The 14,130-nt window shown below is 44.1% G+C and overlaps 1 protein-coding gene across 1 annotated transcript in view; it reads right to left on the bottom strand.

The window, feature by feature from the left end:
• LOC145403136 (uncharacterized) overlaps nt 1–13,248 on the bottom strand; it is a 108,879-nt gene extending 95,631 nt beyond the window's left edge. Inside the window, exons 1-2 of the mRNA XM_080274962.1 lie at nt 12,883–13,248; nt 7,970–8,154 (exon numbers count right to left, since the gene is read on the bottom strand). Of these exons, the coding sequence (XP_080131088.1) occupies nt 7,970–8,154; nt 12,883–13,248 (551 nt within the window). The remainder of the gene's footprint in view (nt 1–7,969; nt 8,155–12,882) is intronic.
• Between the last annotated feature and the right edge of the window lie 882 nt (nt 13,249–14,130).

A 14,130-nucleotide genomic window follows, 5' to 3' on the forward strand; every position in this document is an offset into this window, starting at 1 on the left:
CAAAAGAGTTAGGTAAAATTACAAGTTAAAGTTTAATGCTTAAACTAACAACAAAACATTCAGGACTCATAAGGATAATGTAATGGCAAATAAACAGGTTAAATATATGGTTAACTGCAATAGCCTCTATGAACACGAAATTAGCAAGAGTAAATTTATCTAAGTCAGCCCTGATAAAATGAGATACCAGATAATACTCAGTGAATGCCAGATAAATAATTACAGATACAAACTATTATAAAAAATGACTGACATAAAACCCAACATTAATCACAAAGACCTCACCAGGCCTAAGAACTAACCCTATGCTACACAGCACAAGAAAAAATACAACAGTTATACTCAAATTACACACAGCTGCTAGATGTTTGGAGATTTCTTGAGCACTCACAATAATAATATCTGTACAGGGGAGGACAGAGATGTGAACAAAATGAGGAGCAGATCTAAGTGGCAATGATGCAGAGATTGAGCTCATTATATAGGGGCCGGCAGAGCCTGATACAACTTGTAAGAAGGACGCGCAAATGAAGCGATGGGGACAGAGAGCTGAAAATCCCGCAAAGTATAACAGAGAGAACGACTTACTCTACTATAACGGTAGAAGGGGGGGACTGAGGCAGAACACGCTCGTGATCAAACATGCAGCATACTGTGCGTTAAAATTACACAAAGGATGATGAAATCATAGGCTATGTAACAAGATATGTGATACTCCACTGAAATGCCATGCCGCATTTTCCATGTAGGCATAATGTAACACCAATGGGGACAATTATTTGGGGTTAAAATACCCTTTCTGAAAGTTAGAACTGACATGAAATTGAAACTTGCCTATCTGGGAACAATTCCAACCATCCTAAAAAGTTTCATCAAAATTCTTCTTCCAGTCTTCTTCTTCCAGTGGGTGTTTGTGTGTGCTATGCACACACAGAAACACCCACACCCACACACTTAATTTTAACACTAGTAAGTGGCTAGCTTTGTGGCTAGAGTGAGAGGTGGTTAGAGGAAGTTCAGGGAGCTGCTGCCTCTCCTGACACTGAGAGGGCTCTCCCTCCAGGCGAAGGAATCTTTGTATACACCATGTGTTTGGAGTGTAATGCTGTATGGTAGTGAGACCTGGGCAGTAAAGGAAGAGGATATTTGCAGGCTCAAACGTACAGGAATGACAATAATTAGGTGGATGTGCAATGCGTCCTTGCATGCAAGGCCTGGGGGGGGGCTAGGCTGACGATGGAAGAGTTAAGATGAAGGATGGGAATGGATTATATTGATGCTGTGATGAGAAGAGGTAGTCTGATATGGTTTGGGCCTGTGGAGAGGATGAGGGATGACAAGTGGGTGCAGAATGTGAGAAGTGTTAACGCTGGGGGTAGGGTTCCGAAGAGCAGACTGAAAAAGACCTGGGATGAGGTCGTGGAATGGAACCTTGGGGATAAGGGACTGAATAGGGAGGCTGCCAGATATTGAGCAGCATGGAGAACTGCCATTAGGAGACCAAACACTCACATATATAAGCATGTTGGAGCCTTTATGTATTGAAATCCAGCGAGTGAGTGTGACGTAACTGAGATAGGCATAAGTAAGAGGAGACCAAACTGGGACTGCAAATGGGAAAAGAAGATATCAACAAAGCTTCTCAGGAGAATGATTTGCGTGTAAATAATATGGCAGGGATTATCGCCATGGAATAAGATAATTAATGAAGCATATAATCCTATTAACCCTAGATCACCATCCTGGAAAATACTACCTTACCACCACCCATGGTAAAGATCTTGTACACACTTTACGAAATTAAATTAAAATATATGCGTTGAACAGATCCTAATTTCATTGTTTTTAACAAAAACTACAATCTTTTCTTTAACCTGCCGCATGCCAGTGCCGTTTTAAAACAGTCTGACATAATTCCGTGGCCAGTGCCAGTGCCATTTTAAAACGGTCTAAAATATAAACATTCACTGTGACTGTATTTTTCAAGACTTGCGGGTAAAAATTGGCAGGCATGTATGGTAACTGTTCCTCTACCATCCCCCAGGCTGTCAAGGCCATACACTCACTTGCTCCCCCCCTCATGCTCGCTCTGCCTCACTCTGCCTGTGTGTCTCACCCAGTGCTGTACATAGTGAAGGCATTTTGTAAATATTTTCATGTAAGTTGTTAATATTTTCTTGTAAGTGTAAGGAGTATATAGTGAAGTCAAGGTGTTAATACCTTCTTGTAAGTGCCAGCACCGTACGTAATGAAGCAAGGTTGTACCTGTCTTCAAGTAAAATGCATTCACAGTGAGAAAGACGTGCAAATTGTGATAGATGTTGAAGTAATAAGTATTCAGAAAAGTGTACTGAACATTGCTCTACCTTCCCAGCATAAATACCCGAGTATGCCTTACATAGAAAACGGCTTTCTCTCACCTATGTGGTGAGCATGAGTGGCTATACCTGTATGAAGGACTCAATAAAACTCATTTCCAAGCCTCGGTGAGCATTTTAATGGTGAAATTCATTTGTTTCCACATCAAAATCTATCATTTAAGCTATAAAAAAAAAAAAAAAAAAAAAAAAAAAAAAAAAAAGGGTCAAAAAATGGCTGGGACTGGGGCAACCCACAGGGCTAAAAAATAGCTGGCATGCGGCGGGTTAAAGAATAATGAGAAAGTTGAACAAAAATTTGAAAATTTGAAAAACAGAAAAAAATAATTGTAAAATGTGTAAAAAGCTAAGAAAAAAAAGTATTCCTCTCTCTGTCGTCTAAGCTACACCGCTTCTTACGGGATGCTATATTGATCACTTATCGTCTCTTTCACACCTGAAAAATGTAGTTTATTCCTGGGAAATAAAAATCAAGAAACTATTGTGTAACAAGCATATGTATAATTATCTAACAGGACCACCACCCTTGGTCAATATGTTGCACTTTAGAACTAAAAACAGACGCTAATGAATGGAGCCAGACAAATGCAACTCACACAGGTAGGACACAACTAGCACCGAACATTGCTGGGAGGAGGGAGCCATGCGCCTGCGCGTTCACCGGCGCAGGAGCAATGCATACCGCAAATCAAGATCTTCACCAGGGATGGTGGTGTAGGGTTATTGAACATAAGAACAACATTTAATTACATGAGTGAGGAAATGCTAGGTAAACTGATAATCACAACAGTAAGACCAAGATCGGAATATGCTGCTAAGGTGTGGAATGCCCACTTAAAGAAACATATAAATAAATCAGAGAAGGTGCAGAGAGCAGCTACAAAAATGATACCAAGCTTAAGGGATCTTTAGGATGATAAGAGACTTGAAAGGTTGAAACTGACATTACAGAAATGATAAGAAAGGGAAGATATGATAATGATGTACGAGTGCACACATGGTATAAAGAACACTGACAGAGATTATACTGTATGTGATGAGGGGAGAATAAGAAGACATAGTTTTAAATTAAAGATACCAAACTGTTCGTGTGATGTAAGAAAAAACACTTTTCCAAGTGGAAGTATAACTAAATGGAATAATCTGGATACAAATGTGGTTTATGCAATGGCTATCCATGCTTTCAAACCAAAGCTGAATAACTATATCACTGGAAGCAGGACAACACATGATTAGCTCCAATCCTGTAGAACACCTCCCCCCCCCACATGCCCAGGTTTATATTAGCCTATATTAGATGACTTTTCTGCCAATACAAAGATCACTTATAGCAAAGTCTAGGTTTTCAAATGTCTTTAGGGGAGAGAGGGAGAGAGAGAGAGAGAGAGAAAGAGAGAGAGAGGGGGGGGGGCTTGCTTTTGCATCTGAAGCTATGGGTTTACCTTGCTGAAAATGAGCAAAGAAGACAACAACACCCAGACAGAGCTATGATACCGTGAAAATTATTTTAATAAGAAAAAAGAAACAATGCACCCTACCCCTTGGGGTAGGGGGGTTTTCAAGAACACTCCCCCATTATCCCTGCTTGTCGTACAAGGCAAGTAAAAGGGTTGGCGGAGGGTTAGTGCCCCTCCCTGGAAAACAGCTAACTTAAAAAACAAACAAGGACTGACCAAAAGATGACGACCAAGGATCGGACAATGGACGTGGTACGGATCGCAAAATGGAATGTAAGGGGTGCAAATGATGAGGCGAAAGAGAGAGAGATTGTCCAGGTGCTTGAGGGTGCGAAAGTGGATGCATGTGGAGTAACTGAAACTAAATGGAGAGGCGAGAATGTGACAAAATGGGAGTATGGATGGGGTATATGTGCAGGAGTAGGTGAGAATGAGAGGACAAAAGAAGGAGTGTGTGCTGTTGCGAGTAAACGACGGAAGAAGGACATAAGAGAGAATGGGAGTATGGATGGGGTATATGTGCAGGAGTAGGTGAGAATGGGAGGACAAAAGGTGTGTGTACTGTTGTGAGTAAAAGATGGAAGAAGAACATGAGAGTATGGATCAGTTGGGTCAAGGATTGTGTGGGTAAGATTGAAAATTGGAATACAAATGTGGGTGATTGTGTGCGTGTATGCGCCAACGCAAGATCGTGCAAGCAGAGTGAGAGAAGAGTTCTGGACAAATGTGGAAGAGTGCAGGGAAAAGTTTGGAAGGAATGAGAGAGTGTTTTTGATTGGTGATATGAATGGTAAAGTAGGGAATGTGAAGGTGGACTGAATAGCCTAGTTGGTGAGTGGGGTGTGCCTGCTGAAACAGATGAGAATGGCAGTGTGTCTGTGGACACTTGTGCCAGGAGGGGGTTGGTGACAGCCAATACCCTCTTCAGGAACAAAATGATCCACAGGTATACATGGCGAGTGATGAGAGGAGTGGGTGGTGAACTGAATGAAAGGAAGGCAATGATTGATTGTGTGTGTGTGGATGAAAGGGTGCGAAGATGTGTAATGGATGCAAGAGCTTATAGAGGTTGGGGGAGTGGACTTTCTGACCACTACTTGGTGGTGGCCAGTATCAAGATCTAAGCAAGATGGAGAAATAGAAGAAGGGAAGGACGGGAAGAAGGAGTAGTTGAGAGGAGAGTGGAAAGGTTACAAGAGGATGAGAAAATTGCAGAATATAAGAGAGAAGTAGCAGAACGATTGGGTAAATATGAATTGACGCAGATGGGGGATGTGGAAGATGTGTGCAGGATATTCACAGAAAAAATATGTGCAGCATGTGATGTTGTCTGTGGGGTGAAGAGAAGACGAAAGGGTGTGCAAGGAACAGCTTGGTGGAATGACGAGGTGAAACAGGCTGTGGCACAAAAGAAGAAAGCATACAATGAATGGATGAGAAATAGGTGCGTGGAAGAAGTTGAGAAGGCGGAAGAGAGTGTTATATGTAGAATGGAAGAGAGAGGTGAAAAGATTAATAAGAGAGAGTAAGAAGAGAGTGAATGAGGAATTTGGAAGGAATTTGAGTGTAAAGTGGAGGGACTGTGAGAAAATGTTCTGGAAAGAGGTGAAGAGAGTAAGACAGGGTGGCAGTGAAGTAAGCAGAGGAGTGAAAGATAAAAATGGTAGATATCTAGTCAAGAAGGGAGAAAAAGTGAGCAGATGGAGAGAACACTTCAAGGAATAGTTGAACACAGAGGATGGAAGGAATGCGAGTATAAGTGGCTGGGGAATGGCTGGGAGAAGGACGGAGGTGAGAAGACAGGAAGAAATTAGTAGGATACAAGTTGTGGAAGCAATGAAGAAAGTCAAATTGGGGAATGCCCCAGGAATTGATGGAGTGTGTGGTGAAGTGCTGAAGCATGGGGGAGAGATAGCAGTAGAATGGATGTGGAAGATGTGCAGATTGGCCTGGGGAGGAGGCAGAGTCCCGGAGGATTGGAAGTCAGGTACCCCTTGTACAAAGGAAAAGGGGAAAAAGAAGTGTGTGGTAATCATAGGGTCATTTGTCTTTTGGTGTAATAGGAAAAGTGTATGGTAGGATACTTATTGACAGAGTTAGGGAAAGAACTGAGGAATTAGTTGGAGAAGAACAAGGAGGCTTTAGGAAGGGGAGAGGTTGTGTAGATCAGATATTCATTCTTAGATCTTTAGTGGAAAAGTTTCTAGAGAAGGGAAAGAAGTTGTATGCAGCTTTCATGGATTTAGAGAAAGTATATGACAGGGTGGATAGACAAGGATAGTGGAAAGTAATAAGAATATATGGAGTAGATCAGAAGTTGTTGAGTGCCGTGAAGAATATGTATGATGGTGCTAAGGCTGCAGTGCGTGTGGATGGTGAACTGGGTGAATTTTTCTCTTTGAAGGTTGGGTTGAAACAGGGATGTGTCATGTCTCCATGGTTGTTCAATCTGCACATGGATGGGGTAATAAAAGAGGTACAGTAAGCCCCCGCGTTTAGCGAATTTCAACTTGGCGAAACTCACTTTTGGCGGTAGGGTGGCCACGGACCACCGAATGCGCGCTTGGCGATTTGAATTCAAACTTGGCGGTCCCCTGGCGGTCCCCCCCACTCGATGTGCCACAAGAACAGCCCCAAAAGCAGCCACAAGAACAGCTGCAACCTCCCCAGCCATCCCAACCTCCCCAGCCACCCCAACCTCCCCAACCTCCCCAGCCAAGCTTTGCTGCCCTCTTTAAGCTCGATGCTGACTTTTCTGGCTTCGATGAAGTGGATGATCAAGCGAGACAAATGGTTGCTAAGGGGGCTATGGGGGAGGAGGGGGAGAATGATGAGGAAAGTGGTGGTAGCAACTAAGCTGCCCCCACTGCCACTCCGACGTCCCCAGCCAAGCAAGCCTATCTTCACTCTATTTACGGTTAGTTACAACCTTTATATCATGTCTTATTAGCTTTATTTATTGTTTATTGGTCTGTTTTCTACATGTGTACTAATATGTGAAGGCAAAAGATTTTATTTCAGCTCGAAAGATGGTGTTTTAGGGGTCAAAAGGGGGACTTTGGCAATGACCAAAGACTGATTGAGGCACTTTATAGGCATTTATATGGTAAAAAGAACTCGCGTTTGGCGAAATTCGCATTTGGCGGTAGTTTCGCCAGACTAATTGGATCGCCAAAAACGGGGGCTTACTGTACAAGGTAGGGTACTGGATGTTGGAGTGGCCCTGGTGAGAGAGGGTAGTGTTTGGAAACTCCCTGTACTGTTGTTTGCAGATGATACTGTGTTGTTGAGTGAAGATGAAGGGAAGCTGCAAGGCTTGGTGGATGATTTTGGGAGTGTTTGTAAGAAACGGAATCTAAGGGTGAATGCAGGGAAGAGTAAAGTGATGGTCTTTGAGAGAGGTGAAGTCAGTGAATGTACAGTGAGGTTGGATGGTGAGGAAATGGAAAATGTGAGTACATTTAAGTTCTTGGGTGGTATGATGAGTAACGATGGAAGTTTGGAGGGTGAAGTGCTTGAAAGGGTACAACAAGGAAGAAAGGTTGCTGGTTCCTTGAAAGCAGTGATAAGAAACAGGGAAGCGAGCATGGAAGTGAAAAAGTTACTACATGACAGTACAGTATTGTGATACCAACTCTAACGTATGGAAGTGAAGCTTGGACGTTGTTGGAAGGACACAAGCCAAGAGTGACAGCAGTGGAAATGAGTTATTTAAGAGGAGCCTGTGGAGTTACATGGAGAGACAGGCTGACAAATGAGGATATAAAGGAGCATTGTGGTGTGGATGTGGATGTGCCAGGAAGCATTAGGAGGAACATACTGAGGTGGTTTGGCCACGTGGAGAGGATGGAGGGTGAGATACCGACGAGGAGAGTGTATGTGAGTAAGGTGGAGGGGGGGAGAGGGAGGGGGAGGCTGAGGATGAGATAGAGGGATGGGGTGGAGAGGTGTTTAAGAGAGGGGCGTGTGAGTTGGGAACAGGGCAGTGAAATGGCGGAGGACAGGGCAACGTGGAGGCGATTTGTTTGTTGCCACCCCGTACAGGATTGAGGCATCTGGCAATAGATAGACAAATAGATAAACTACTGTATTTACAACATCTTAACATTATCTTCTCCTACAGTACTGTATTACCTCCTGCTTGCCTCAGCTCCAGCTGTAGCCTGGGTAGGTGCTCCATGATTCTGGCTATCACTTCTCATGTCCTGGACAAACTGTGAATTTCGAAGTTCACTAACCACAACCCATGCCAATGCTGGGCAGCACCCATGGCTCAAGAAGTGATAGAATGGTGCCTGGCTGTACACTCTGCGAGCACCCTGAAGGAACAAAAGAGGAAGAATTACAGACAAATATGCTACACACAAGATACCTTTAAAGATCATGAAGTTAGGTTTTACCTGACCTTACAAATACAAAAACCATGAATACCAGGTACTGCTCTAGGACCTAGGTTTACTTTGCAATTTACTAATAACCACAGAGAAGCCAGAAGACATCTGCTGTCAAAATCTATCTATCTACCTATATTCAGACACCATAATCCCATAAGGGATGGCTATTTGTCTCTGAGTTAGTAATTTCATGGGGAGGGGCCCAAACCCTCTAACAACCCACTTGCTGACGCATAGGAAACATGAGTTGGTTATACGGCTACCATCCAGCCCTGAAAATGGATTCATGGCTTACAGGAAACCATTAGGCTTGTCAATGAATGTAAAGACACCTAAGAAGGAAACACAGGTAATAAAAAGTGAAAGGAATGATGGGAGAAATGAGAAGGGAGGAAGGCAGACACAGAAAGAGAATAATAAAGGTGATGGAAGAAATAGGCAGGACTACATCAAATGAATGGATGACTGTTGCCATTGCACCTGACATCTCAAAGGCTTTCGATCAAGTCTGGCATAAATCTTTAATTCCCAAACTGCCCTCCTACGGTTTCTATCCTTCTATCTGCGCCTTCATCTATAGCTTCCTTTCTGGTTGCTCTATAGCCGCTGTTGTAGACGGCCATTGTTTTTCTCCTAGATCTATCAACAGTGGTGTTCCTCAGGGCTCTGTCCTATCACCAACTCTCTTCCTTTTATTCATCAATGACCTATTAAGCTGCATATCTAACCATATCCACTCATACGCTGTTGATTCCACCCTTCACCTTTCCATTTGGTTCTTGCAATGTCCATCTCAGCAGTTACTTCAACAAACAAGAGATGAGGCTGTAGCACACCTAATGTCTGACTTGGCTCGTATCTCTGACTGGGGTAAAAATAATCTTACTTTTAATACTTCAAAAACTCAGTACTGTATTTACACCTATCAACCTGACACAATCTTCCACAGGAGTATCCACTAATGTTTAATTATATCCAGCTCAATCCTGCATCATCCTTGAACATGCTTGGGGTTTCATTCACACAGGACTTATCTTGGAAAGATCATAACGCATCTCTTGTAAAAATCTGCTTCCAAGAGATTGGGTGTGCTATGCCGACTTTGTATCTTCTTTACCCCATCACGGTTGTTGACTTTATAAAAGGGTTTTATTAGCCCCTGTGTAGAGTACAACTCTCATGTGTGGCGAGGCTCCCCACATACAGCTCTTCTCAATAGGGTGGAATCAACGGCTTTTTGTCCCATTAACTCTCCTCCTCTTACTGGCTCCCTTCAACTTCTGTCTCTGAGATTGGCCGCACTGTTGCATCTTTATCTCTTTTCTATTGCTACTTCAATGGTCACTGCTCCTCTGAACTGTCTGCTTGCACCCCTCCACCTCTACGACAGGTGTGTAGCACCCGTCTAGCAACAAACTCTCCTCCCTTTTCTGTCCAACTCTCTAATGCAAGAGTTAACCACTACTCCCAGTCCTTCATTTATGCAACAGGTCAACTCTGGAACTGTCTCCCTCTTTCTGTATTTCCTACTTCCTATGATCTCCAGTCCTTCAAATGCAATGTGTCCAGGCATCTCAAAATGATCGGATCTTGAATTTGGCTCTCTTTTGTTTTTTGTTTTTTGTTTTTTTTCTTAGATGGAATGATTTGCAGCCTCCTGGCCTTTGGTTCCTTCTTTCTTGCATAAAAAAAAATAAAAAAAGATCTACCACCTGGCAGCTACATCATATAAAGTAACAGCTAAGAGCTCTTTAGCTACTTCTAAAAATACCATAAACAGTTGTTAGATCATGTATAAAAACAATACCAATACCTTTACATGTATAACAGCACAAAATTATACGGTACTGAAAAAAAAAAAAAAAAAAAATCAGAAAAGTGTTCACATAAATGTGAATGTAGGGAGGAGTTAAACTGTGGTCTTTGTGAGAAATGAGTCACTAAAAGCACAGTAACGCTGGATGGTGAGGAAATGGTAAATGTGGGTGCATTTAACCCCTTAATGGCAGCCTGCATTGAGCAATGCTTCACTGTACATGTGCCGATGATGTCTAATTAGCGTAAGCTATAGAGAACTGCAAACAATTATGGGAAGGGAACGAAGGTCACTGGTATGTTTACCCGACCCTACCCTACCATCCCAAGCACTTAGGGGGCCACTTTTTCTCTGATGTTTTTACCCATATGTTTACATGCTAATGGCAAATGTGCAGAAATTTTATGATATCTCCTGTGAATCATAGCAAATCACAGGATGGGTTTAGGAAGCTAAAAAACACACTGCCAAGTGCATCACACGATTCTCTTTGCATCTGTATGAAGAAACTGATTTTAGAACTTTTAAAAAATGGTCCTGTGGCCGGCCAGGAGGGCATGCGAATTTCTGAACCCACGGCCATTGAGTGGTTAAGTACTTGGGTACCGTAGTGTGATGAGTAAAGATGGAAGTTTAGCGAATTAAGTGCTTGAAAGGGAACAATAGGAAAGAAGGGTTGCTGGTTCTTTTGATAGCAGTGATAAGAAACAGGGGAAAAAAAAAAAAAAGTCACTGCATGACAGTACTGTGATAGACTGGACTTTGTTGGAAGGACACAAGTCAAAGTGAGAGCAGTGGAAATGAAGTCTTTGACAGAAGCATGTGGAGTTACAGGGAGAGACAGGCTGATAAATGAGAATGTGAAGGAGAATTATGATATGGATGCGGATGTGACTATAAATACACTGTGGTGGTTTGGCCATGTGGAGAGGATGGAGAGTGGGACACTAACAAGGAGAGTGTATGTGGGTGAGGTGGAGGGGGGACCGGGAAGGGGAGACTGAGGATGAGATGTAGGGATGAAGTTAAGAGGTACTGTATATAAGTTTGAATGTAATGGAGATGAGGTGTCTGAGGAGTATGTGTGGAGTGACGCGTATGGATCGGGTGCGAAATGATGAAGTGCGAAGGAGAACTGGAGTTGTTCGGGAGATGGCTGGTAGAGTTGAGCAGAGGGTGTTGCGATGGTTTGGGCATATGGAGAGAATGGATAATGAGCAACTGGTGAAAAAGATAACTAGATCTAATGTGAGAGGTGTAAGGCTGACAGGAAGACCACGAATAGGATGGATGGACAGTGTGAAGAGAGCACTGGATGCGAGAGGGATGTCTGTTGAGCAAGGAAGAGTGGCTGTGCGTGACAGAAATAAATGGAGAGAAATTGTGAATGAATAAGTGATGACGCGGCCCTGAGGGGATATTCTCCCGCATTTGGTCTGATCAGCTAGTCAGGTCAGGTGCGGGTAAGGGGATGGGTCTGTTATGATGTGGCAGGGGTAAACCAGTTCTGCTGTCGGGCCCTGCTGCAGATGTCACTGATTGCAGTGCGCAGTTGACCCTTGTGCGGTGTGGTGCGGTGAGGATCTGTCCGTTCTCCCCTTTGGGGCTAAGATGCGAATGAATGTGTTTGAATGGATGAGTTAATGGGGTGTGTGTCGTCCTGTCTCGGCTACCTCCCTTTCCTTGAGGGGAAGCAGCCTAGGTATATAGACAGATAGATAGACAGACAGATAGTATATGAGAGGAGGGGGGGGAGTGAGTTGGAGGGAGGGCAGCATACTGACAGGGGACAGGGCGACATGGAGGCGATTTGTTTCTGGCCACCCGTTACAGGATTGAAGGCATCTAACTACTGATGGACATGTGGATGACAGTACTGTGATCCCCACTCTAACGAATGGAAGCGAAGCTTGAACAACTGGAAGGACACAAGTCAAGAGTGAGAGCTGTGGTAATGAGTTATATGAGAGGAGCATGTGGCGTTACAGGAATAGTGAGTGATGACAGAAGCATGTGGAGTTACGGTACATGGAGAGTGAGTGACTTATAAGGAAGCGAAAGAGAGTAGTGATGTGGGAGTGGATGTGATAGAAAGCGTTAGGAGAAATACACTGAGGTGGTCTGATCATGTGGAGAGGATGGAGAGTGTGAGACTGCTAAGGATAATGTATGTGAGGTCGAGAGGGGGGAGAGGGAGGGGGAGACAGAGGATGAGATGGAGGGATAGAGTAGAAAGGTATCCGATACGAGAGAGGGAGGTGTAAGCTGGGGGGAGGGCAGCGAAATGGCAGGGGACTGGGCTATTTTAAGGCTATTCCTGGTGGGCCTGGGTGGTATGGAAGCTGTGGACACACTGTACTACATGTGGTCAGTGTCAGTTTTGCTGTCTTTTGTCATGTTAACATCTGCGCCTCCACATCTCTCGTTCTGAGTGTGAAAATTGTTACCCCAAAGTGACCGTGAAAAAATGGCTCCTTGTAAGGAATCACCTTCCCCCTCCTCCACTGCAAAAGCAATGAGGAAGATTTTAAGCCCTGTAGAGAAAGTGGAAGTGATCAAGACACACAAGAAAGGCAAGAGCATAGGTGACCTCTGTCACAAGTTTGGGATAAAGGTCGACCCTACATGACATCACGAAGGCCAAAGACAAAACAAAGGTGGTTTTGACAAAAACTGGAGGTGTGAGGAAGAATAAGGATGTGTTCAGAAGCTGGAAACTGTCCATTGAGAAACCTGACAAAGTGGTGTATAGCTAAGTGGTACACGCTGGAGCAAGCTAAACGTCTTCCTGTATGTGGCCTTGATATCCAACACACAGCACCAAGGGTTGCACTCACCTTGAGGTAGAAAATTTCAAGTGTAGTGATGGATGGCTGTGAAGGTTTAGGGGGTACCATGGCATTGTAAACATCATCACCAAGGAGATGGCCAGCACCAATGTTGATGATGCAGTGGAGCCATTCGTCCAGCATCTTTGGAAGCTGCTGGAGGATGTGGGCCTGCACGAATTTCAAATCCACAATGCAGGTGAGACTGGGCTCTTCTGGCAAGCTCTTCCTCAACATATCCAGGCTCCAACAGATACTGGCTGCACTCCTCGCTATAAAACAATGAAGGAGCATGTGTCCATTCTGACCTGTGCCAGTGCTGATACAGCCAGTCAAAGTAGGTAATAACAAGTTACCCAGATCACTCAAGGACATCATGGCCAAGCTTCCTGTGGAGTCCCACGGCAACAAGTCTACCTGGTTTTGCCCAGAAGATCATTAATGACTGGTTCCATCACAGTTTCAACCCTTCAATGAAGCAGCACCACAAAAGGTATGGCATCAGTCCTGATGCCATGAAGGCAGTGCTGCTGTTGGACAACACACCAACCCATCCTTGCTCCATGAAACTCTGCAAGATGGACAAATCAAGACTGTTCCTGCCAGCCAACACCACTGCCCTTGTCCAATCTACGAACCAGGAGTTAAAGAAAGTGCAAAAAGACACTACAGAAACCTGCACCTGCACCAGTGCCTCACTGTGACTGAGGATGGGATGGACCAGGAAAGCTATGAGGACATCAGGGGCATGAAGACCCTGAAAAACTTTACGAATCAAGAATTATGCCATTGAGGATGCCTTCTTCAACTGTGCAGTAGAGTAGAAGAAAGTATCTCTTGTCACACTCAGAAATGGGTGGTGGAAACTCATCAAAACCCCCTAGACTCCAGCACCATTTCATGATTTGATGGGTTTGAGCTTCCAAGGATGGTAGAAATGTTGGCAGCTGCAGGGCAGGGTGTTCTTCCTGAGGAGGAGCTGCAAGAATTAGAGTGGCTGGATAAGGATGCTGGTGTGCCTGGCTACCATCACCAGATGGAAAAGGAGATTGCTGCTGAAATGCTACAAGTCACTGGCAAAGGAAGAAGACAATGAGGAGGTGGAGATGGAGGCAACTGGACCATCTCTGGCTACAGACGCTGATGCTGCAGACGCAATTCTCACCATCACAGGCAAAGTTTGTGGGCCTATTGCTCATCACTAAGAGGTCATGCAGCTCATCAGGCTGGAGTTAATACAGATGCAGTAGCCACAGC

Source organism: Coenobita brevimanus, chromosome 60 (assembly GCF_032717465.1).
Source record: "Coenobita brevimanus isolate Jiangsu-jjx chromosome 60, ASM3271746v2, whole genome shotgun sequence".
In the NCBI taxonomy this organism is placed as follows: domain Eukaryota; kingdom Metazoa; phylum Arthropoda; class Malacostraca; order Decapoda; family Coenobitidae; genus Coenobita; species Coenobita brevimanus.